The 24332-nt window shown below is 42.9% G+C and overlaps 1 protein-coding gene and 1 long non-coding RNA gene across 3 annotated transcripts in view; one reads left to right on the top strand and one right to left on the bottom strand.

Annotated features, from left to right (window-relative positions):
* The first annotated feature begins 8348 nt into the window (after nucleotides 1-8348).
* Nucleotides 8349-20474, top strand: LOC110535215 (solute carrier family 22 member 17). Of its 2 annotated transcripts, none has more exons than XR_016484337.1 (10): nucleotides 8349-9546; nucleotides 10389-10910; nucleotides 13886-13989; nucleotides 14443-14597; nucleotides 14990-15155; nucleotides 15687-15802; nucleotides 15925-16030; nucleotides 17157-17397; nucleotides 18367-18478; nucleotides 18653-20474. XR_016484337.1 is itself a non-coding variant. In XM_021620084.3 (10 exons), exons 2-10 carry the CDS (start codon nucleotides 10449-10451, stop codon nucleotides 18927-18929), a joined length of 1722 nt encoding a protein of 573 aa, XP_021475759.2. In that variant the 5' UTR covers nucleotides 8349-9546; nucleotides 10389-10448; the 3' UTR covers nucleotides 18930-20474. The 2 variants fall into 2 exon arrangements, 1 of the variants encoding a protein (XP_021475759.2); XM_021620084.3 differs by having other exon boundaries at nucleotides 17157-17380.
* The window catches only part of LOC149979464 (uncharacterized), a 32139-nt gene continuing 21717 nt past the window's right edge, over nucleotides 13911-24332 (bottom strand). Inside the window, exon 3 of the long non-coding RNA XR_016484338.1 lies at nucleotides 13911-13999. This is a non-coding gene — a long non-coding RNA (uncharacterized LOC149979464). The remainder of the gene's footprint in view (nucleotides 14000-24332) is intronic.

The raw sequence follows: 24332 nt of genomic DNA, 5'->3' as shown, positions 1-24332 counted from the left end.
CTGTTAGGTAGTTAGCTTGGTTTTTCGTTTTCTTTTTACCCCCCTGTTAGGTAGTTAGCTTGGTTTTTCGTTTTCTTTTTACCCCCCTGTTAGGTAGTTAGCTTGGTTTTTCGTTTTCTTTTTACCCCCCTGTTAGGTAGTTAGCTTGGTTTTTCGCTTTCTTTTTACATCCCTGATAAGCCATTTTTATGCTAAAGCAATGATAGAATCTGTTCAAAAAATACCCAACAAAAATATAAACGCAACATGCAACAATGTCAAAGATTTTGCTGAGTTACAGTTTAAAAAAGTAAATTAGTCTGCAATTACACATGGTCTGCGGTTGTGAGGCCGGTTGGACATACTGCCAAATTCTGTAAAACCACGTTGGAGGTGGCTTATGGTAGAGAAATTAACATGACATTCTCTGGCAACAGCTCTGATGGACATTCCTGCAGTCAGCATGCCAATTGCACTCTCCCTCAACTTGAGACACCTGTGGCATTGTGTTGTGTGACAAAACTGCACATTTTAGAGTGGCTTTTCATTGTCCTCGGCAAAAAGGTGAACCTCTGTAATGATCATGCTGTTTTAATCACCTTCTTGAAATGCCACACCTGTCATGAATGCGCCTCTGCCTAGTCATGTCAAATCCATAGATTAGGGCCTGATTGAATTGATTTCAATTGACTGATTTCCTTTATATGAACTGTAACTCAGTACAGCATTAAACATCCCAGAATGTTCCATTTTAAAGATTCCCAGGTACAGCCACGTGTCACTTTTAAAATGTCGGAAAACATGTAATAAATGCAGGATGTGATGCAAAAAAGGGAGAAGTAAATTGAAAACAAGATTAAAATAAAATACATACCAGCTCATGTGTGGTGTGAAAGAGGTATTCCGGTGTATATATTGAAACACACTTACATAACCAACAACAATGTACCACTGATGGCTACGTGTGCAAAAAGACAGTTGCATCAGAGATGGAAAGAAATGTTGACTGTCATCTTCGGGTTTATTCGGCTTGTTTTATAACATTTTAAAACATTTCAATAGACCTACAGTTCTAAAGTTATTCATTCACAATAGAGGTGATTAATGCGTCTGGAGGTGATTCGAAAATGAGTCTGAATTCCAGATAGTTGTCTCAGTCTTCTGTGATTCAGTCGTCCTGCTTCTGTCCCATTCACAACCTTCAGTCACATTACCATGCCCGCTACTACAACCCGGGCCTCAAACCCAGACCCATCGACCCCGGCAACTTTAACCAATCATATGCCCCAGATGGAGGGGATTCCATACAGCCAGTCACTGGGGGCTCGGGGATTGGTCAGGACTGGCAGTAACAGAATAGCAGAGCAGATGATGGGATTGTCATACCTGTCCGACGCACCTTCCACAGAGACCTGCCAACACAGTCTCATACTGCAACAGGTATGTGGATACTCCGCTGTCTTTCTGTTTTCATCAGAATGCACATGTTGCAGTTAGTTCAATGTTGAAAATCTTTCTATTTTCTTGCATCCCATTTTCTCCTTCTTAAAGTGAATGTTATTTCCTCCCTCCAAACCCTTACATCCCAACTCCCTCTCCTACAGAACTTTTCTCCCTTCCTCCCGGCCCCCCCCTGCGAAGCCAAGTACACCATGGAGTATTGACTGCGGCGGGAGAGGAACAACATTGCTATGAGGAAGAGCCGAGACAAGGCCAGTTGGCACATACAGCTCACCCACCAAAGGGCTCTGCAGCTGCAGAGAGAGGTGAACCACCGGCTGCAGATACTCCTAGGGAAAATCACCCAGCAATTGGACACATTGGACCAGCAATCAAACACATCTTGTCACAGAGTCACCTACGGCCCAGGGGTGCGAATGTAGCCAGGGAAGAGGGCTGTTGAGTGTGTTGGGGAGTGTACATTTTACATTTGAATAATTTAGCAGAAGCTACTATCCAGAGGGATTTACAGCAGGAGTTTAGTGGTAGAGAATTAAAGCAACTATTTATTGTTTAGTGAAGTTCTGTATGAAAACATGTTCTTTTGTTGTTGGAAATTGTACATTCCTATACACTGAAACAGTCACATACAGTTGAAGTTGGAAGTTTACAAACACCTTAGCCAAATACATTTAAACTCAGGTTTTCACAATTCCTGACATTTAATCTTAGTAAAAATTCCCTGTCTTTGGTCAGTTAGGATCACCACTTGATTTTAAGAATATGAAATGTCAGAATAATAGTAGAGAGAATTATTTCTTTCAGCTTTTATTTCTTTCATCATATTCCCATTGGGTCAGAAATTTACATACACTCAATTAGTATTTGGTAGCATTGCCTTTCAATGGTTTAACTTGGGTCAAACGTTTTGGTTATCCTTCCACAAGCTTCCAACAATAAGTTGTATGAATTCTTGCCCATTCCTCTTTGTCTCCTTGCTCGCACACGATTTTTCAGTTCTGCCCACAAATTTTCGAAGGGATTGAGGTCAGGTCTTTGTGCTGACCCCTCCAATACCTTTACTTTGTTGTCTTTAAGCCATTTTGCCACAACTTTGGAAGTATGCTTGGGGTCATTGTCCATTTGGAAGACCCATTTGCGACCAAGCTTTAACTTTCTGACTGATGTCTTGAGATGTTGCTTCAATATATCCACATCAATTTTCATCCTCATGATGCCATCTATTTTGTGTAGTGCACCAGTCCCTCCTGCAGCAAAGCACCCCCACACCATGATGCTGCCACCCTCGTGCTTCTCGGTTGGGATGGTGTTCTTCGGCTTGTAAGCCTCCCCCTTTTTCCTCCAAACATAACGATGGTCATTATGGCCAAACAGTTATATTTTTATTTCATCAGACCAGAGAATATTTCTCTAAAAAGTACGATCTTTGCCCCCATGTGCAGTTGCAAACCGTAATCTGTCTTTTTTTGTATGGTGGTTTTGGAGCAGTGGCTTCTTCCTTGCTGAACGGTCTTTCAGGTTATGTCGATATAGGACTTGTTTTACTGGGGATATAGATACTTTTGTACCTGTTTCCTCCAGCATCTTCACAAAGACCTTTGCTGTTGTTCTGGGAATGATTTGCACTTTTCGCACCAAAGTATGTTCATCTCTAAGAGCCAGAACACGTCGCCTTCCTGATTGGTATGATGGCTGCGTGGTCCCATGGTGTTTAAACGTGCGTACTATTGTTTGTACAGATGAATGTGGTAACTTCAGGCGTTTTGGAAATTACTCCCAAGGATGAACCAGACTTGTGGAGGTCCACAATTTTTTTTCTGAGGTCTTGGCTGATTTCTTTAGATTTTTCTCATGACGTCAAGCAAAGAGGCACTGAGTTTGAAGGTAGGCCTTGAAATACATCCACAGGTACACCTCCAATTGACTCAAATGATGTCAAGTAGCCTATCAGAAGTTTCTAAAGCCATGACATAATTTTCTGGAATTTTCCAAGCTGTTTAAAGGCACACTTAGTGTATGCAAACCTCTGACCCACTGGAATTGTGATATAGTGAATTATAAGTGAAATAATCTGTCTGTAAACAATTGCTGGAAAAATGACTTGTTATGCACAAAGTAGATGTCCTAACCGACTTGCCAAAACTATAGTTTGCTTACAAGACATTTGTGGAGCTGTTGAAAAATGAGTTTTAAGGACTCCAACCTATCTGTATGTAAACTTCTGTCTTCAACTGTGTCTTCTTCCATCTGGAAGTATTCCAAGTGTTGACATATCTAATCCTAAAGTCAACAAAGGTTGTGAATCACAGAACAAAACATTCCAAGATACAGTAGGATATTTTTGTGTTGTCTATGGTTAAATGTGACACAGATTTCAGTACACTATCTACCTACACTGTTTTCCTTTGGAAATGACATGGCACGAATGAATGACGAATCTGACTACCCAATACTTTATATGGTATCAAAAAGATTCCCTGAAATAAGCACCACTACTGTTGTCACCAATATTGTTGAAAGGAAAGAAATGACCAGTTCCATAAATACCACAATATTATTTAGTAGATATCTGGCAAAAGTTAAGTAATTGTGCAATTAAATTTATTTTAAATAAGTATTTTGATGGCTATTTCTCAACATTCTGTCTTATGATTTTATTTTTTATTTTTTTTACTAACACAACATTTACATACTGTGCATTCGTGAAGTATTCAGACCTTTTGACTTTTTTTTCACATTTTGTTACATTACACCATATTCTAAAATTGATTAATTAGTTTCCCCCACCCACAACAATCTACACACAATACCCCGTAATGACAAAGCAAAAACAGGTTTGTAGAAATTTTTGCAAATGTATTAAATAATAAACATCACATTTACATTTACACGTTTGTATTAATGCCTGTATGTTTGTTTATTCCATGTGTAACTATGTGTTGTTGTATGTGTCGAACTGCTTTGCTTTATCTTGGCCAGGTCGCAGTTGTAAATGAGAACTTGTTCTCAACTAGCCTACCTGGTTAAATAAAGGTGAAGTTAAAAAATAAAAAAAGTATGCAGATCCTTTACTCAGAAGGTTTTTTTACTCAGCAGGTTTTCATCAAAGATCTCTCTGTACTTTGGTCTGTTCGTCTTCCCTTCTATCCTGACTAGTCTCCCAGTCCCTGCCATTGAAAAACATCCCCACAGCATGATGCTACCACCACCATGCTTCACCGTAGGGATGGTGCCAGGTTTCCTCCAGACATGACGTTTGGCCTTCAGGCTAAAGAGTTCAATCTTGGTTTAATCAGACCAGAGACTCTTGTTTCTCATGTCAATGAGGTAATTGAGGTAATATGTAGATGTACATGAGTTATTAAAGTGACAATGCATAGATAATAACAGAGAGTAGAGGCAGCATTCCAGAAGGGGGGGGGGGGGGATGCATATAGTCTGGGTAGCCAATTGATTAGCTGTTCAAGAGTCTTACGACTTGGGGGTAGAAGCTATTTAGGAGCCTCTTGGACCTAGACTTGGTGCTTCGGTACCGCTTGCTGTGCGGTAGCAGAGAGAACAGTCTATGACTAGGGTGACTGGAGTCTTAGACTATTTTTAGGGCCTTCCTCTGACACCGCCTGGGATAGAGGTCCTGGATGGCAGGAAGCTTGGCCCCAGTGATGTACTGGGCCGTACGCACTACCCTCTGTAGTGCCTTGCGTGTCGGAGGCCGAGCAGTTGCCATACCAGGCAGTGATGCAACCCGTCAGGATGCTCTCAATGGTGCAGCTGTAAAACCTTTTGAGGATCTGAGGAACCATGCCAAATCTTTTCAGTCTCCTGAGGGGGAACAGGTTTTGTTGTGCCCTCTTCACGACTGTCTTGGTGTGCTTGGACCATGTTAGTTTGTTGGTGATGTGGACACCAAGGAACTTGAAGCTCTCAACCTTCTCCACTACAGCCCCATCGATGAGAATGGGGGCGTGCTCGGCTCTCTTTTTCCTTTATTCCACAATCATCTCCTTTGTCTTGATCACGTTGAGGGAGCGGTTGTTGTCCTTGCACCACATGGTCAAGTCTCTGACCTCCTCCCTATAGGCTTTCTCATCATTGTCAGTGATCAGTGTTGTGTCATCAGCAAAGCTAATGATCGTGTTGGATATGTGCCTGGCCGTGCAGTCATGAGTGAACAGGGAGTACAGGAGGGGGCTGAGCACGCACCCCTGAGGGCCCCCCGTGTTGAGGATCAGTGTGGTGGATGTTTTGTTACCTACCCTTACCACCTGGGGTCTGCCTGTCAGGAAGTCCAGGATCCAGTTGCAGAGGGAGGTGTTTAGTCCCAGGGTCCTTAGCTTAGTGATGAGCTTTGAGGGCACTATGGTGTTGAACGCTGAGCTGTAGTCAATGAATAGCATTCTCACATAGATGTTCCTTTTGTCCAGGAGTGAAAGGGCAGTGTAGAGTGTAATAGAGATTGCATCATCTGTGGATCTGTTGGTGCGGCATGCAAATTGGAGTGGGTCTAGGGTTTCTGGGAAAACGGTGTTGATGTGAGCCATGACCAGCCTTCCAAAGCATTTCATGGCTACAGATGTGAGTGCTACGAGTCGGTAGTCATTTAGACAGGTTACCTTAGTGTTCTTGTGCACAGGGACTATGGTGGTCTGCTTGAAACATGTTGGTATTACAGACTCAGACAGGGAGAGGTTGAAAATGTCAGTGAAGACTCTTGCCAGTTGGTCAGCGCATGCTCGGAGTACACGTCTGGCCCTGCGGCCTTGTGAATGTTGACCTGTTTGAAAGTCTTATTCACATCGGCTGCAGAGGGCATGATCACACAGTCGTCCTGAACAGCTGATGCTCTCATGCATGTTTCAGTGTTACTTGCCTTGAAGCGAACATAGAATTTATTTAGCTCGTCTGGTAGGCTCGTGTAAATGGGCAGCTCTCGGCTGTGCTTCCCTTTGTAGTCTGTAATAGTTTGCAAGCCCTGCCACATCCGACGAGCGTCAGAGCTGGTGTAGTACAATTCGATCTTAGTCCTGTATTGACGCTTTGCCTGTTTGATGGTCGGAGGGCATAGTGGGATTTCTTAGCTTTCGGGTTAGAGTCCCGCTCCTTGAAAGCGTCAGCTCTTCCCTTTTAGTGTGAATGTTGCCTGTAATCCATGGCTTCTGGTTGGGGTATGTACGTACAGTCACCGTGGGGACGATGTCCTCGATGCACTTATTGATAAAGCCAGTGACTCCTCAATCCCTTTGGAAAAATCATGGAACATATTCCAGTCTGTGCTAGCAAAGCAGTCCTGTAGTTTAGCATCTGCTTCATCTGACCACTTTTTTTTATAGACCGAGTCACTGGTGCTTCCTGCTTTAATTTGTGCTTGTACACAGGAATCAGGAGGATAGAATTGTGGTCAGATTTGCCAAATGGACGGCGAGGGAAAGCTCTGTGTGTGGGGTAAAGGTGGTCTATAATTGTTTTTCCTCTGGTTGCACATTTAACATGCTGGTAGAAATGAGGTAAAACTGATTTAAGTTTCCCTGCATTAAAGTCCCCGGTCACGTCGCCTCTGGATAAGCGTCTTCCTGTTTGCTGTTTGGTTCCCCTTTCTCCACTGTGATTCTCTGCCTCTAACCCTATTACGGGGGCTGAGTCACTGGCTTACTGGTGCTCTTCCATGCCGTCCCTAGGAGGGGTGCGTCACTTGAGTGGGTTGAGCCCACTATCCACATCGACGGGACAGTTGTGGAGAAGGTGGAAAGTTTAAAGTTCCTCGGCTTACATATCACAGACAAACTGAAATGGTCCACCCACAAAGACAGCGTGGTGAAGATGGCGCAGCAGCGCCTATTCAACCTCAGGAGGCTGAAGAAATTCACCAAAAACACTCTCAAACTTTTACAGATGCACAATCGAGAGCATCCTGACGGGCTTTATCACCGCCTGGTACGGCAACTGCAACGCCCACAACCGTAAGGCTCTACAAAGGGTGGTGAGGTCTGCACAACGCATCACCGGGGGCAAACTACTGTACCTGCCCTCCAGGACACCTACACCACCCGATGTCACAGGAAGGCCATAAAGATCATCAAGGACAACAACCACCCGAGCCACTGGCTGTTCACCCCGCTATCATCCAGAAGGCGAGGTCAGTACAGATGCGTCAAAGCTGGGACCGAGAGACTGAAAAACAGCTTCTATCTCAAGGACATCAGACTAACATTGAGTGGCTGCTGCCAACATACTGACTCAAATCTCTAGCCACTTTAATAATTACAAATTGGATGTAATAAATGTATCACTAGCCACTTTAAACAATGCCACTTTATAATGTTTACACACCCTATATTACTAATCTCATATGTATATACTGTACTCTACACTATCTACTGCATCTTACCTATGCCATTCGTCCATCGCTCATCTATATATTTTATGTACATATTATTTTTCATTACTTTACACTTGTGTGTGTATAAGGTAATTGTGAAATTGTTAAATTACTTATTAGAAATTACTGCAATGGTCGGAACTAGAAGCACACAAGCATTTCGCTACACTTGCATTAACATCTGCTAACCATGTGTATGTGACAAATAAAATGTTATTTGATAGATGGGCATTCATAAAATTAAATTTCAGGCAACAGTGTTGCCTACAACTCAGTAAGCACGGACAGACTCCGACGCCTTCTGGACATCTTTTTTGTTGCAGTTCAGGACCCGCCTTGATATCCACATTTTGCTGCGGGCCAAATCTGAATGAATCATATTATGTCTATGTTTGGTTCAGATTTTGTCCTGTCTGGACAAACATAGACATATATAAATCACTTGTTTTTACATTTAATTCAGAACCAAAAATGAGCCTGATTTCAACACCCGGAAAATTCATATTTTCAACGTCTGTGAAATACGTATTTTCAACATCCGGAAAATAAGTATTTTCAACTTTAATTTAGAACCGAAAATGTACCTGATATCAAAGTACAGAAAATCCGTATTTTTTTAAACGTCTTTTCAACTTCATTTTGCTTACTGGGACTATTCTAGTTTTGCAGGGAGAGGCATTTTTTTGGTTTCACCTATGGTAGCAGAATGGCAGGGACCGGCTCTGACCCAAGTGCAGCCATCAAATGCGTGTACCAACGGTATGATCCTAAGTGACTTGTTCGAATATAGCAGGGGACGCACTTAAAGAAGGAATGGGTAACTACACGACCTAATGATCACTTTATGATATCTTCAAGAGGTTCAGACCTGTGTTCGAGACCTGGTCAGGCTACACTGGTGTGAGAAGTAGGACGGCACAGTGTGCCCAAGGGTAGAGGCACGAAGGGAATATCTACAATATGCTCTCCATGCAAATGACAAAATAATCTGGACAGTCCATTTATAATACAGCGCATAATGTGAGCTCTTTCAACTTTGAGAATAATCTGTGATGTATGGCCCCTCCATGCGGCAGATGACTCAATTTGCAGTGAAAGCTGGGGACGTCCCCTCAACGACTACATCCGATTTCTCACGAGTCTGGAGATCGCTTCTACCAATGCAGTTTTCCACCCTCTCTTTGTCCCAGAGACAGAAATGATCGGTTCGCCTCGTTCAGCCAGCCAGCCAGCAGTTATGTGACCCGTCCCCTTTAAGATGATGTCAGAAATAATACATTAATATTGAATTTCTTTGTTTCATGTCGGCGGACATATACTTCGGTCGAGCAACAATGTTAGAAATCAGGGACGGTAGAAGTCGAGCATCAACCTGTCTGCCAATACAGCAAAACGGATTGCTTCCTAAAGTAGGTTTCAGTGGGTGTCAATGTTGAAGCCCTGCGTTATCTTCTCTGACAGGACTTTAGTTTCCAGTGCTTCATATAACACCACCCCGGGACAGAAGCCTATATATCACAGGATGGAATAATAGCCAAAGCCGACAGAGAGAAGACGCATAGGAAGAGTTGAGATAATGCGGTGAAATTTCAACTCAATTTGGAACTGTTCCCTTTATCCCCTTCAATGTTTTGGATTTCCCAAAACGGACGTTCGGAAGTGACAATGGGCAATCGTTAACCCAGTGGATTTATTATAATATCCGACGACTATAATAATACTGGAAAGGGGTACGTCATTGATTTTGCTGCAACTGTCCCCATGCCACACAGCCTGTGACAATATTGTATATTTACAAAATAATGTGTTTTGCTGTCTGCCCCGGGCAGATGCGTGAGTGCGTTTGTTTCAGTGACCGATTATGTCACCACCATGCCAGTTTTATTCATGTTACAATGTTACACAATAATGTTAGGTATTTTTATTTTCTGGTGCTTTGTGTGTGTTGCTCAAAACCTCTTAAAATATGCGTTGGCTCTTTTCCTTCGATGCAGTACTTTCCCCCTGTCTGAAAAAGCTATTATGTAACTTCATTCCTTTAGCAGTAGCCTAGTTCATGGCCTTGCCAGTATAATGGACCATGCCCTTATGGCTGATAGTATAGACGTGTCCAAAAACCTTCCATGATCTTGGGCTATAAAATATAACCGTACAACGTATTTCTTACACGTGTTATAGTCATGCTACAGATAAAAACGTTTTCTATTTTTTACCCAGTAATAAAATGGGTATTTCCGCCAATCGAATATTTGGCTAAACATTATGTCATGCGGTTGGCATTGCTCCCTCTACGCTCTTTTATGGGATTGATTGGAGATATCATTTGCCAGACTTTGTGATTAGTTAAGTATGCAAGTGTAACAGGGTTATATTGGTGATTCCCCTTGCACAGGTGAAAGTTGTAAAACGGACTGTTCAAGTCTGTAGATAAATAAGAAAGCAGATCCATTCACGGAGCTATTTATTCTTATTCTGCAGGTGAACTGTATACTGTAGCTAATAATATATTTTGGAGAAAGTAGTAATGGTGAATCCAAGCTTGTCAATATTTGTGTATGTTTTCCCACCACAGATATACCCCATATTTCCCAGTCCATCTAAGAAGTGACCACAGCCTCTCTGGCCCTCAGTCATGACATCACCTGAGTCCCCCCTCCCCTCCCCTTCCCCCTGTCCGCCTCCCCCTTCCTCCCTCCCCTCCTCTCCCACTCCCTCATCTCCCACTCCCTCCTCCTCGCTCCCACATCCCCCCTCCCTGCCTCCCACAGGGGAGGTGATGGTCCTGGCCCTGGGGAGGAAGAAGCAGAGGATGCTCATCGGTCTCTCCATCCTGCCCAATCTCTTCCTGGCCTTCCTTCTCTCCTCGGACTCCCTGCTTACCCTCACCTCACCCCACCACTGCCGCCTCCCGGGACCCTTGCCTGCCGTCCTTAACGCCTCCCTGCCCTGGGAGAAGGGGGACAGAGTGGGGGACAGCGGGGGGCTGTCTCAGTGCAAGCAGTTTATCAACGGTACCCAGTCCGGGGTGGAAAACTGTGAAGCTGGCTGGGACTACAATGTCACAGAAGGCTTGAGGATTAACATTGTTACCGAGGTACCTCAAGGAACTTTGTCGGCTTCATTGTTTCCTTGATTAGTTTGTAATTCCCGGTCTCAGAATCCATGTAGCTCCTAGGGGAGCAGGGAATGATTGTTTAACAATGATACAATGCATTCTTCAGTGAAGTTCTGATACCCTTACATGCACTGTAACAGAAAACGGTAATTTCTACAGTAATTTTTGGTATTAGCATTGGTAAAAGACTTTGAAATATTTAACTGCAGCGTACTGTAAATGATGGTGCGTTATGGGAAAATGTTGTGGGTGGGGTAAGAATGGCTGTATTTCGAATGGTACTGTAATCCACCCAACAGAATACAGTAACGTACCGTATCTTTGGAGTGCCAAAAACCTTTTGACCAAAAGTGCGTACATAGTATTGTATTGTTGGCATTGTTGACTCATTAACATATTTTGAGACATGCCTTTGTAAGAGGCTATATTTGTAGCACCCGTTAGTGAGAATGCTGTACCAATTTAACTCCTATGTGGTTATAGTGCCCCATCAATTTGTATAGGGGACATAATTGGCGTGGCAGTAAGTCTTAAACATTAAATGGTTGAGCATGTTATTTTGGTCTGATTTGCCCTGTAGTCACTGTCAGTTTGGAAGACTTTCTTAAGGCCTCTTAAGGATCCACACCTTTCTTTAAATTTTTTCGCCTAAAATGACATACCCAAATCTAAATGCCTGTAGCTCAGGCCCTGAAGAAAGGATATGCATATTCTTGGTACCATTTGAAAGGAAACACTTTGAAGTGTGTGGACATGTGAAATGAATGTAGGAGAATATAACACATTAGATCTGGTAAAAGATAATACGAAGAAAAAAAACAACAGTTTTATTGTATTTTTTTTGTACCATCATCTTTGAAATGCAAGAGAAAGGCCATAATGTATTATTCCAACCCAGGTGCAATTTAGATTTTGGCCACTAGATGGCAGCAGTGTATGTGCAACATTTGACTGATCCAATGAACCATTGCATTTCAGTTCAACATTTTGTATCAAGACTGCCCAAATGTGCCTAATTTGTTTATTAATAACTTTTCAAGTTCAAAACTGTGCACTCTCAAAAAAATAGCATGGTATTCTTTCACTGTAATAACTACTGTAAATTATACAGTGCAGTTAGATTAACAAGAATTTAAGCTTTCTGCCAATATTAGATATGTCTATGTCCTGGAAAATATTCTTGTTACTAACAACCTCATGCTAATCGCATTAGCCTACATTATCTCAACCGTCCCGTGGATGAGACACCGATCCCGAATAAGTTAAGGCCTCTAGAAGTGCAAGTGATATAATACCCCACATATTTATAGATATGCTGTAATGTGTATCCCTTGTAATTACATTCAAATACTGTGAAATACAAACCCCCTCCCCTCAATGAATTTCATCCATTGATCCATTCATTCCGATTACAGTTGTATTTACTTTTTTTTTTAAACAATATAATATAATACATTTTACAGTAGTGTACTGTGTGTCATTACACGGTACTTGCTTTGATACCGTAATTAGATTACAGTAGGTGTACTGTAATATGAAGGAAAAAAAAAAAAAACTTACTTGCCAATGAGCTGCCTGTAAGTAACTGTCAAAATCACGGCAACAGTAAAAAAACGCTTTCACCATTAACACAGCTTTGATGAAGTAGGCCTATGTTATAAATAGTGAGCCTATGTTAATAATAGAGGGAAGTAATGGGAAATGTACAACCAAACTCATCCTGCCTTTCTTCATTTACTGTTGTGTGTACTTGTTCTACAATGCCTTATGACGCACCAGGCCTAATGTCTTTGGCAGAACTCTTGACAAATGTCCACCACGCCCAATTCTTCCATGGATTGTCTTAAGCTCTCAATTGGCTCGCTGTGGACCGACTCTCTATTTGTTTTGAATTCCAATGCGTGGTAGCGCGGGTGGCATACCCAATGCTTCTTCTGTAAGCTGTTCTGTGGGCCTGTTGCCCTCTGTGGTTAACTGAACATACACTGGTCTCAAGGAGTCACTCTAACTGAAGAGACAGACTACTGCAACGGTGGCTCCATGCACCTATAGACGGCAGGAATATCATTCAGTTAGTCTTTTCATAGACACAAGGCCTGATTTAGTGGTTGGTGTCAGAGTGTATTTTTTACCTTTACTCCACCTGTATAACGCCACGGTGCTTCTTCAGTAACTTCTCACGGAGGCCAGAAAAGCTCTGATCAGCGCACCGCTTTTATTCAATAAGGCTTCAGTGAAATACTGAACGAAGCACCTTTAAGCAGCTGTCTCGTATCGCCATGGCAACCTATATGCCCCTTTCAGCTGTCTCGTATCACCATGGCAGCCTATATGCTCCTTTGACATGAGGACGTTTACTATAAGAGGGGGAAAATGCAAGGCAAAGGTTTCGGCCAAAGGCATTATAATGCTTTCGAGTCAGGTTTATAACCGGTTTGGGCAGTTTGTGAACTTGTTTGTGTGCAGGTTTGGCATTTTTTATTTTCTCCCAAACCAAGCACCTCATCCGCTATGCTTTCATGTGTGAGGTTACTATACAGTGCATCTATGCCGACCAGTGAGGATGAGTGATAGTATTTGACAGGCTTTTATGCGTCCCTGCATAGGTTCCAGTAACATAAGGTATTGTTAGCAGCAGCTCCCTGACTGTGCCCAAAAACGATGCTATCTCTGTAGATAATTATAATCACTTAGCTTTCAACAGTAGAAAATACAGAGCTCTTGAGATGTAATAACAAAGTCACACTCAAGTCATTTCAAACACTGAAAGGAAATTATTGAAATCACATTTTATATATACTGTAGTTTGGTTGAAATGTAAAAAAAATTGTATGATCTGGAAAAATGGCCTATTGATGGAGTGATTGTGCATAACATAAAATGTTTAACTGTTTCTTCCCTTTCTGTATTCTTCTGTTGGTTTCCCACCTCGTTGTTTTCCTCTCCTCTCCCAGTGGGATTTGGTGTGTGGTCAGTACTGGCTGGTCCCAGTCGAAGAGGTGTCCTTCATCCTGGGCGTTCTGACAGGATGCCTGGGACTGGGCTTTGCAGCTGACAGGTGAGACGAGCTGAGAAATACGAAGGGTTTAAAGTGAGATGAAGCAAATGTAATTAGCCAACAAGATTCAGTTCATTAAGATCATCAAATTAAGCTTTCAACGACAGTTTCAGACTCAGGTCTGGGCTGTACTTGAATCCAGACTCAAGCCTGGGCTGCACTTGAATCCAGACTCAGGCCTGGGCTGCACTTGAATCAAGAAATGTGCTTGAATGAACATTGTTTACATATATTTCTAGACTAAATGTCCCTAAATAACTATGTATTTACATGGAAATGACCCTGGTTATTTACTTTCTTTATTCTTGGACTCAATAAACCAGGACTGTTAACTTGGGTTTTAAACCTGTTTTTAAGAGGCCTATATCTGAATTTACTTTCCATGAAACCGGCCAGTGTTTAAGCACTACTAAAACAGAGCTTTGTATCTTCTCTTCTCTATGTTTTCCTCAGACTGGGCAGGTTGAAGACACTACTCACCTCTCTGACCCTCTCAGTGGTATTTGGCGTGCTTGTGTGCGTCTCTACTGCTCCCCCATTCTTTATTGTCATGCGTTTTTGCCTGGCTGCTGCTAGCGCCGGTGTCTACCTCACGCTTTACATCACACGTGAGTAGTCTCAGATACGGGTGTCATAGTTAGGGCCTTTACATCACACGGGAGTAGTCTCAGATACTGGTGTCATAGTTAGGGCCATGTGTATTGCGCAGTCATGTGACATATCATAATTTTATTCTGTATTTCAAGCCTTATCCAGAAATGAGAATAACTCCAAAAATGAAAACAATTTCCTGAGGATGGTGCTGAACCATCTGACATATGGAGAAAAAAGGGAGTTTGATAATAAAAAATAAAAAAGTTCAAATCCAGGCACGTCACATGATTGGTCAAAACACAGAGCCATAGTACAAAAGGCTCTAACAAAAGCATCAAAAGTCTACTGCCATGATGACAATCTTTTGTTATCATTCATTGTTTTGTCTTGTGTGTTTGATTGACAGGTCTTGAACTCTGTGACCCCTCACTACGTCTGTTAGTCACAATGGTGGCAGGACTAACTACAGTTGCTGGGGAGCTGCTGTTGCTGGGTTTTGCTCTGGGTTACCAGTCCTGGAGAGGCTTACTTGGAACTGGGGCTGCACCACTCTCTCTGTTCCTCACCTATGGGTGAGTGTGTGGGTGTGGGTGTGGGTGTGTGTGTGTGTGTTGCGGGATAGTAACTTATGGACAAGGGGAAGGGGAATATGGTAGTCATTTCATTAAAGAAGTAAATGCAAACTGACTTGCTGAGAGCATCCCGGCATTGTATTGATTTTAGCCATTAACTCAAGTCAGAATACATTAGCATTTGGCTTCAAGGTGCAGTGTCCCTCCCACACTCCTCATGACCTTTTATTGCAAATAGTAAATTGAACACAGAGCAAATGAAATATGAACTTTGCTGTTCCAGGGGAGAGAATAGCTTGGGATGGATCCTAGGTTGAAGAACCTAATAATTCCATGTGGAAGCTAACTAGCATCGCTGGTCCCATTATTTAAAATTCTTCCTAAGAACAGCCCTTAATCAGGAGTTATCACACGGTAATCCCTGGATTCTCATGCCTTATGACTTAATCACAACCCTCTTGTCTTAACCGTTGTTATCTTCAACCTAGAAGGAAGCTAGGAGAAAATGACATGAACATGTTTTTGTTTCAGTATTCCAGGAGTATTTCCTGAGTCTCCTCGCTGGCTCCTCCTCTCTGAGAGATCTGCTGATCTGAATTCCTTCAGTGAAAGAAGAGATAGAGGGAGGGATGACGAGAGCTTCACAGGTGTGTGGGAACCATTTTGTCTTTTTTGTGTGGGTCTTTTCATGAGATTTATGACTTTTATTAGAAAAACAATTCTCTGCTCATGCCTCCAGTGTGACTTGTGGTGTTTGTCATTATTTCAGAGCTGGACTCCGAGCTATCTCCCTCTACTCGCCCACATCTGTCCTTCCCAGAGCTCGTACACAGCAGGAACATCTGGAAAAACATATGTGTGCTCGGCTTCACCTCGTAAGTCACCTAACTGTGTTGTTTGAAGTTTGCCCTCACATGTCAGACTTTAATTAGCTGCACACATAGTAATAGTAGTAGGTCTACCAGTAGTAGACATGCAGTGGTGTAATAATGTTATATGATGTACTGTTCTATATTTTGTTTTATATGTAATGTAAGTGCCTTAATGTGTTTGGACTCCAGGAAGAGTAGCTGTTGCCTTGGCAGGAACTAATGGGGATCCATAATAAACCACAGGAAGAGTAGCTGCTGCCTTGGCAGGAACTAATGGGGATCCATAATAAACCCCAGGAAGAGTAGCTGCTGCCTTGGCAGGAACTAATGGGGATCCATAATAAACCACAGGAAGAGTAGCTGTTGCCTTGGCAGGAACTAATGGGGATCCATAATAAACCACAGGAAGAGTAGCTGCTGCCTTGGCAGGAACTAATGGGGATCCATAATAAACCCCAGGAAGAGTAGCTGCTGCCTTGGCAGGAACTAATGGGGATCCATAATAAACCACAGGAAGAGTAGCTGTTGCCTTGGCAGGAACTAATGGGGATCCATAATAAACCACAGGAAGAGTAGCTGCTGCCTTGGCAGGAACTAATGGGGATCCATAATAAACCACAGGAAGAGTAGCTGTTGCCTTGGCAGGAACTAATGGGGATCCATAATAAACCACAGGAAGAGTAGCTGCTGCCTTGGCAGGAACTAATGGGGATCCATAATAAACCCCAGGAAGAGTAGCTGCTGCCTTGGCAGGAACTAATGGGGATCCATAATAAACCACAGGAAGAGTAGCTGTTGCCTTGGCAGGAACTAATGGGGATCCATAATAAACCACAGGAAGAGTAGCTGCTGCCTTGGCAGGAACTAATGGGGACCCCTAATAAATACAAATACAGTACATGAAAGTTTAACTTCTTTGTGTAACTACACAATAACTACACCGTTTACTAATAAGATGTAACGACATTTTGGTAATCAATCATAGTAGTATGTATGCTACATATAGTGTCATGTAAAGGTTTGGCCTTGCTTCTATCAACATTTTACAGGTTGGCACCCATAGGATTCATACAGTAGTTGCCAATCAGACCATGATTCTCCCTCTCCATCTTCTCCTGTTGTCTGTCAGGTTCATTTCCCATGGCATTAGTCACTGTTACAGCTCGTTCCGCGGTGATGTCAGAGGCACTGCCCCCAGCTTCTATTGGACCTATCTACTCTCTGTCTGTGCGGGAGGAGGGGCCTGGCTGTTGTTATGGGCAACCGTGAACAGGTGTGGTCGACGTGGTATCCTGCTCCTCGCCATGACGATGACAGGGCTGGCATCTCTGATTCTCCTCGGACTGATGGAGTGTAAGTTGGCGTTCAAGGTAGAATCCTTAGTTACTACACCCATTTTTGGACTTGTAAATTAATGATTTATACCCATTGAATCTTGAAGAATATAACTAAAATGCCTCATGAGCTTAGTTCAACTGTTATACCCCATCAGAAACCAAAATATAAGCTTGTTTTACTTCAAAGTTTGTAAACAATCACTGTATAACCTTAAAACATGGTTACAACTATAATGTTGATGTCATTGATGGTCAGTCCTTGCATTCATAGCTCTGTCTATGCATTTGAGTGTTTACATTTATCCAGGCTTATCCCTCAGCTTTTTACCAAAACAGAGATGGGGTGGCCACTTTGTTATTGTTTCAAATACGGATTGGCATAATGCTTTGTAGAAATAGTCCCTTAACCACTGATATAGGATCAGATATGTTTTCATCCACTAAAACATATAATCCCGTGTCAGTGCTTAAGGGCCAAATTCTACCTACCCCTCACCTGGGATACAAAAATGTATGGGCCAAATTCTACCTACTCCTCACCTGGAATACACATAGTTAGGGGCCAAATTCTACCTACTCACCTTGAACACACATAGTTAGGGGCCAAATTCTACCTACTCACCTGGAACACACATAGTTAGGGGCCAAATTCTACCTACTCCTCACCTGGAATACACATAGTTAGGTACACATAGATAGTCCTCACCTGGAATACATAGAGGGTAAATGTAATTCAGTTCATAGGAGACCACATGTCATGAAGTAGTTACGACTCCATCATTTTCTCAATTGACATTGAATACAGGAAGCACAGGTTATTTTTGCATGGCACCACCTTGTGGCTGAATGGTGGTATACCAGTTCATGAAGGACACTGCCGTGGCAGTAATGTCAAAGTCGTGTCTCAGTTTCAGATGTAATCGCCAGACAGTCAGTCTGTGGAGTTCAGTCCTAAATTAACTCTCAGTTCTAAGTTAACTCTCCCTCCTATCCTTCTCTCAGATCTAAGTGAGGCGGCCATCACCGTGTTCTCAGTGATGGGTCTCTTCTCCTCCCAGGCGGCTGCCTCTCTCTGTGTCCTCTTCACAGCAGAGATCATGCCCACCATCATCAGGTAAGGACCAGCAACTCATAGACTGTCACACGAGTCTTCCCCATCTAGGCTTGTTTCCGTGTATTAGATGTATTATTTAGGCCTAATATTCATATTAATGGATGTCATTTTTGGCTTGATCCTCGTCTTTCCTCTTGGAGATCACTAACCTTTGAACTTTTCCCTCTCGTCCAGGGGCATTGGCGTGGGCACGGTGTTGGCCCTGGGCTGTGTGGGTCGGCTCACCTCGCCGCTCATGGACCTGCGCAACCACTACGGCTACTTCCTACACCACGTGGTGTACTCCTCCCTGGCTCTGCTGGCCGTGCTCTCCATCCTGCTGCTGCCCGAGAGCAAGAGGAAACCGCTGCCCCAGACGCTGGCCGACGGGGAGCAGTACCGGCGCCCCTCGCTGGGTCGGAGGAGGAGGGACAACGTGCCCCTGCTGGCCACCCCCAACCCAGAGACCTAGCATGTCATAACGCCAGCCCAGAGTGTCAGCAGGTCGCGGAGAGGAAGCTGGCGAGGGAGAAGAGGGTCAGCTGTCTGCTGAAGATGGTTGTGCTGAGTCAATGAAGGAGGGTGGTTGAAGGGACCCACACCTCCCCTCACCTTTCCCATAAGGCCTGTGTGTCAGGAAAGGGAGCAGATGCGTTCTGCCCATGCTCCCGTCTGCCACCATCAGAGAGGCCCTTTTGATTTGTGTATTAGCTGGCAGAGTATGGCATCCCACACAGCTCACGGAGGTAGAGGCAGGTATGTTATGGAAACGGTCCTGTAAATACCTACAACGTAGTTTCTTTAACTTTATGAATGCTAGGTTATCTATTTATTTAAAAAAAAAAACAGTAGGAGTTTTGTTTCTGGAAGTTTTTGAAAGGGTACTTTGTATTGTCGAAAAGCATCGTACTAAGACAAGATGAGGGCAATTTTGTCTACTGCTCTTAAAGACATTGGGGGAAATGATATTGATTGAAGATTCTTTATGAGTAGCGTTATACTTGAGGGTAGTTTGGTGAAACTTTGAACTTGCATTAAATAAATACTAATAGGCTCCTTCCTCAAACCCAAGAGTCCTTCCGTTGAAAAACAAAAGATGGAGAAAGTGACATTTAAATGTACTGTAGTTCCTCGGACTTGGTTGGATGTGCTAAAACGAAATGAATTCAATTCCCAGATGTGACTTGGAGCCAGTACTGTTTATGGGTCATTCATCTTGATCGTCTAGGCTGTCAGACCTGTCTTACTCGACTTCACTGAAGACATAGGGAGCGTGCCTGTGCATTCAGAGCTGAAAACCTTTTGATAGATAGAAATGTATGGTAGAAAATGGACACACATTTCTATATTGTATCAGTTCTACGCTAAATATTATTGTGGGGAAATACCGTGAACAGTTTGCAGCATTGAATTATAGCCGCGTCCAGAAACCAGGCCAAGCCCCCACCCCTTAGGCACTGATCTGAAAGGATTGGCTAGGTACAACAATCCATCCAGCTTATCATGCGGCATGGTGAAGCTATTACGATATTGCTTATACCTTTCTGATCCTCTCAGATCTCCACAAGCATCTTGGCCCTAGGCTAGGGGGTAAGGTCTAAGGGCTGTTTCCAGACCTGGGCTATGTATTTCTCCGTTTAGAATACAGGAACTCACTATAATAGAGTGATGGTGATGTGTATAACAGGCACCTTGTCGCAAGGATTTGGTCCTGTATGTCTTATTTGGGAGGGGGGGGGGGGGGGGGGGGACTGAATGGGGTTTGAAGTTAGGAAGGGGAAAAGAGACACCTCCCACTGCAGGTCTTTGGTAGTTTCTTTAAAATGCACTAAACAAATCTAATAATAATATGGATATTATTGATGATGATAATAACTATGAGTAACTTGACGACAGTAATATGTTGTTAGACATTGCTGGCTCCTTAAGATGATCTATTAAGCAATAACAGCAATGTAATTATGTTAATAACTCTAATAACCTGATTGAAACAAAAAATAAAATGTTAAGTAAACAATGGGTTGTTGTCTGTCTTGTCTGTGTTGATGGATGAAGAGGGTCTTGTTGTCAGGAAGCTAACAGATCATCCTATTGATCTTGGATATTGGTTTTAAGATTGTATCATTTACTTTTTGTTACGCATATCTTCCCCCCCAGATAACAACGTAGAGATGTTTCAAAGTGTTTCTGATAAAGATTGGTACGAGCGCTGCAAATCCATTAGGGCAAAAAAATTATACAATCTCAAACTTGAATCGATGTTTGACAACTCAGACTCGCAACGCATGTGGCAAGGACTACAGGCTATCATGGACTACAGGCTATCATGGACTACAGGCTATCATGGACTACAGGCTATCAAGGACTACAGGCTATCATGGACTACAGGCTATCATGGACTACAGGCTATCATGTACTACAGGCTATCAAGGACTACAGGCTATCAAGGACTACAGGCTATCAAGGACTACAGGCTATCATGGACTACAGGCTATCATGGACTACAGGCTATCATGGACTACAGGCTATCATGGACTACAGGCTATCAAGGACTACAGGCTATCATAGACTACAGGCTATCATGGACTACAGGCTATCATGGACAACAGGCTATCATGGACTACAGGCTATCATGGACTACAAGCTATAATAGGCTACAAGCTATCATGGACTACAGGCTATCATGGACTACAGGCTAACATGGACTACAGGCTATCATGGACTACAAGCTATCATGGACTACCGAGCCATCCAGGAAGACTCTCGCTGCTCTGGACGACCAGACAATACCGAGCCATCCAGGAAGACTCTCGCTGCTCTGGACGACCAGACAATACCGAGCCATCCAGGAAGACTCTCGCTGCTCTGGATGACCAGACAATACCGAGCCATTAAGGAAGACTCTCGCTGCTCTGGACGACTAGGTGTTTTCACTCTCCCAGGGTTGACGTAAGGAAAACTCTCAAAAGAGTAAATATAGTTCAGCATTCAACACTGTTGTACCCTCCAAGCTCAAAAGCTTTGTGTCCGAACACTACCCTCTGCAACTGGATCCTGGACTTCCTGACGGGCAGACCACAGGCTGTGCGGATTGGCAACAACACCTCCTCCACAATGACTCTTAACGCAGGGGTCCCCCCAGGGGTGTGTCCTCAGCCCTCTGCTGTACTCCCTGTTCACCCACCACTGTGTGGATTTGCACCACACCAACTCCATCAAGTTTGCTGACGACATAAACGGTTGTAGGCCTGATAATCAACAACAACGAGTCAACCTTTAAGGAAGAGGCAAGTGAACTGGCATTGTGTAGCCAGGACAACAACTTCTCCCTCAAAGTCAGCAAAACAAAGGAGTTGATTGTTGTCTTGAGGAAGTAGAGGGAACAGCCCGTTCCACATAAACGGGATTGCAGCAGAGTCAGCAGTTTTAAGTTAATCGGCGTCCACATCACCGGTGACTTAACATGGACCAACAACACCACCCCTCTTGTCAAGAGGGCGCAACAACGCCTCTACTTCCTCAGGCGGCTGAAGAAATGTAGCATGCCATTCGGGGTCTACTCCAAATACTATAGGCACCATCAACAGCGTACTGACCATTTGCATCACGGCCTGGTACAGGAATTGCTCTGTCCACGACTGAAAGGCTCTCCAGCGGGTGGTGAAGACGGCCCAGTACATCACCGGGACCGTGCTCCCATCCAGGGAGTCCCACACACCCCAGCCATGAGCTGTTCATACTCCCTTACTGTTTGGCAGATGGTATTGAAGCTGGAGGTCTGACACCAACAGGCTTAGAGACAGTTTCTATCTACAAGCCATCAGAGACACACATCACAACTGCTGCTACCAGACTATTATTTACTATTGCTAATACTGCACAACTTAAACACTTGCCCCCCAATCACCCCTTCCCTGATACATGTGTAAATATAAAATGTGCCTTCCTGTATTATACTTATGCTAAAATATTTATTCTGTTCTACTGAGCCAATTACTTTATGTTCAAATTCTTATGTCCCAAAATGTATTGTACGCTGCTGCATAAACAACGTAATATTCCAGGGAGAAATGTATACTGTAGCTAAGAAAGTAATACTAAGTTATGCTGTGTAGTAAGCTGTTAGTAGCCCATGTGCCTCTCCCTAATCATTTGGTCTACTTTCACTTCTTAATTTCGCCTACTGTTCTGACTTGGTGGTGCACATGTAGCCTATAACCTGTTTTTGATAAATGTAATCATTGAATATTGTAAGAGCTTTCATTGTCTGCTTATATGCCTCCTTTATTTATCATACGGTTCTGACTTGGTGTTCAGGGAGAATAATGTAAGAACGGCTCATGTTCTGAATTCTGTTGCTGTACATTTCAAAAGTGCTGAACAAATAATTATATTAACTATGTCCGTCCTAGCTCGCTCATTAATGTCTTAATCGAAATTCTGGATTGCCTCTTATCTGCTTGTCGTCCCCTTATGGACTGCTGTTGGGACAGCTTTATCTAGGTCCTAACAGTTTGTGGGCACCATTTGTCACAGTTATAGTGCAATTAATGTATTGTTTAGTGTTGTGTAGTGGCTTTGAGGGCATGCATCCCACATAATTATATATTTTTGCCTCACCAAGATGTACATGCTAAAATCGCCACTGTATGTAACCATGCCAAACACAACATATCATACTAAATTGAGTGTCTCAGATTTACGTACAGAATAATGCGAAATGCTCTGAGACCAGGTTGGCCGTTTTCAAGGGATTGTTAAATAAATGTTAGAACTATTTGGTTATAATATCATCTATTTTCCGATTATTCCATGCAAAAGAATTACGCAAATGTATCTCCATCATCAGAGTTATACAACAAATAGCTATATGCTATTCATGATCAGTTAACATTAATGATCATGTAATTTCAGATACGTGAAGCTAAGCAAACAACATAATTTTGTTTGCTTCATCCGAGATTATAGGATTTGGGAAATAGCTTGACATCGGCAAATCCTAGTCCTGGTAAAATTGTCTGACTACTGTCATCACCACTATAGATGGCAAGTTTATCCCCTGAAAGTTGGCTTGTTAACTAGCCATACTGCCGTGATATTTTAGATAGCTAGACAATTTGATGTGATCCATCAAACAATGTAGCCTTATATCATGTCTGTCAGCAGCAATCGTAATTAAACCCAATGTTGAAAAGGGGAACATTTGAGCTAATTTAGCTAGGTAGGCCTACATAAGGTCCACTTACCACTATTTGCCAACTGTACAACTGTACAACTAACGTTACCACTGCAAATACCCTTCTGCTGCTTGACAGGCAGAGATTAAAAAAAGATGGGACATTTAGCAAAATCACTCATAGTTGTCAAGTATAGTTCACTTTTTATTTCACTCAAATATCCAATTAATGATGGCCAATATTGAGAGATATCCGTATCTGAAATTACATGATCATTGATGTTTACTCATCACGAATAGCATGCAGTTACTTGCTGTATAACTCTGATAGAGCTCAATGTGCGCAATAATTTTTTGCATGGAATAAACTGAATAGTGTAGGTCTGACAATGCGCTTCAAGAGGTTATATTACAACCAAATAGTTAACATTTAACAATCCCTTGAAAACGGCACGCAGGTGTCAACGGTTTTAGCGGAGATGTAGGTCTCTTTAACACAGATTGGGGTCCAGATCAAACATCTCTCAGGAAAAGTGGGGGTTTCAAAATGAACCAATAAGAAATGGGGGTTTCGAAAGGAACCAATGAGAAATGGGGGTTTCGAAAGGAACCAATGAGAAATGGGGGTTTCGAAAGGTGCCACTCAAGACGTTGTAAATTATCTGACGTTAGTCATGGTCTGCAGAGATAACAGTAAGG

Source organism: Oncorhynchus mykiss, chromosome 11 (genome assembly GCF_057628025.1).
Source record: "Oncorhynchus mykiss isolate SJ-2025 chromosome 11, ASM5762802v1, whole genome shotgun sequence".
In the NCBI taxonomy this organism is placed as follows: Eukaryota; Metazoa; Chordata; class Actinopteri; order Salmoniformes; family Salmonidae; genus Oncorhynchus; species Oncorhynchus mykiss.
The sequence above is the reverse complement of the archived record's forward strand: the minus strand, read 5'-3'. Positions and strand labels throughout refer to the sequence as shown.

Bases quoted from the DNA above. Each gene is read 5' to 3' on its own strand.
- LOC110535215 (XM_021620084.3), top strand. From the start codon at position 10,449: ATGACATCACCTGAGTCCCCCCTCCCCTCCCCTTCCCCCTGTCCGCCT. The intron at 13,990-14,442 runs GTGAGACGAGCT...TGTTTTCCTCAG, and splicing joins CTGGGCTTTGCAGCTGACAG to ACTGGGCAGGTTGAAGACAC. The intron at 17,381-18,366 runs GTAAGTTGGCGT...TCCTTCTCTCAG, and splicing joins TCTCCTCGGACTGATGGAGT to ATCTAAGTGAGGCGGCCATC.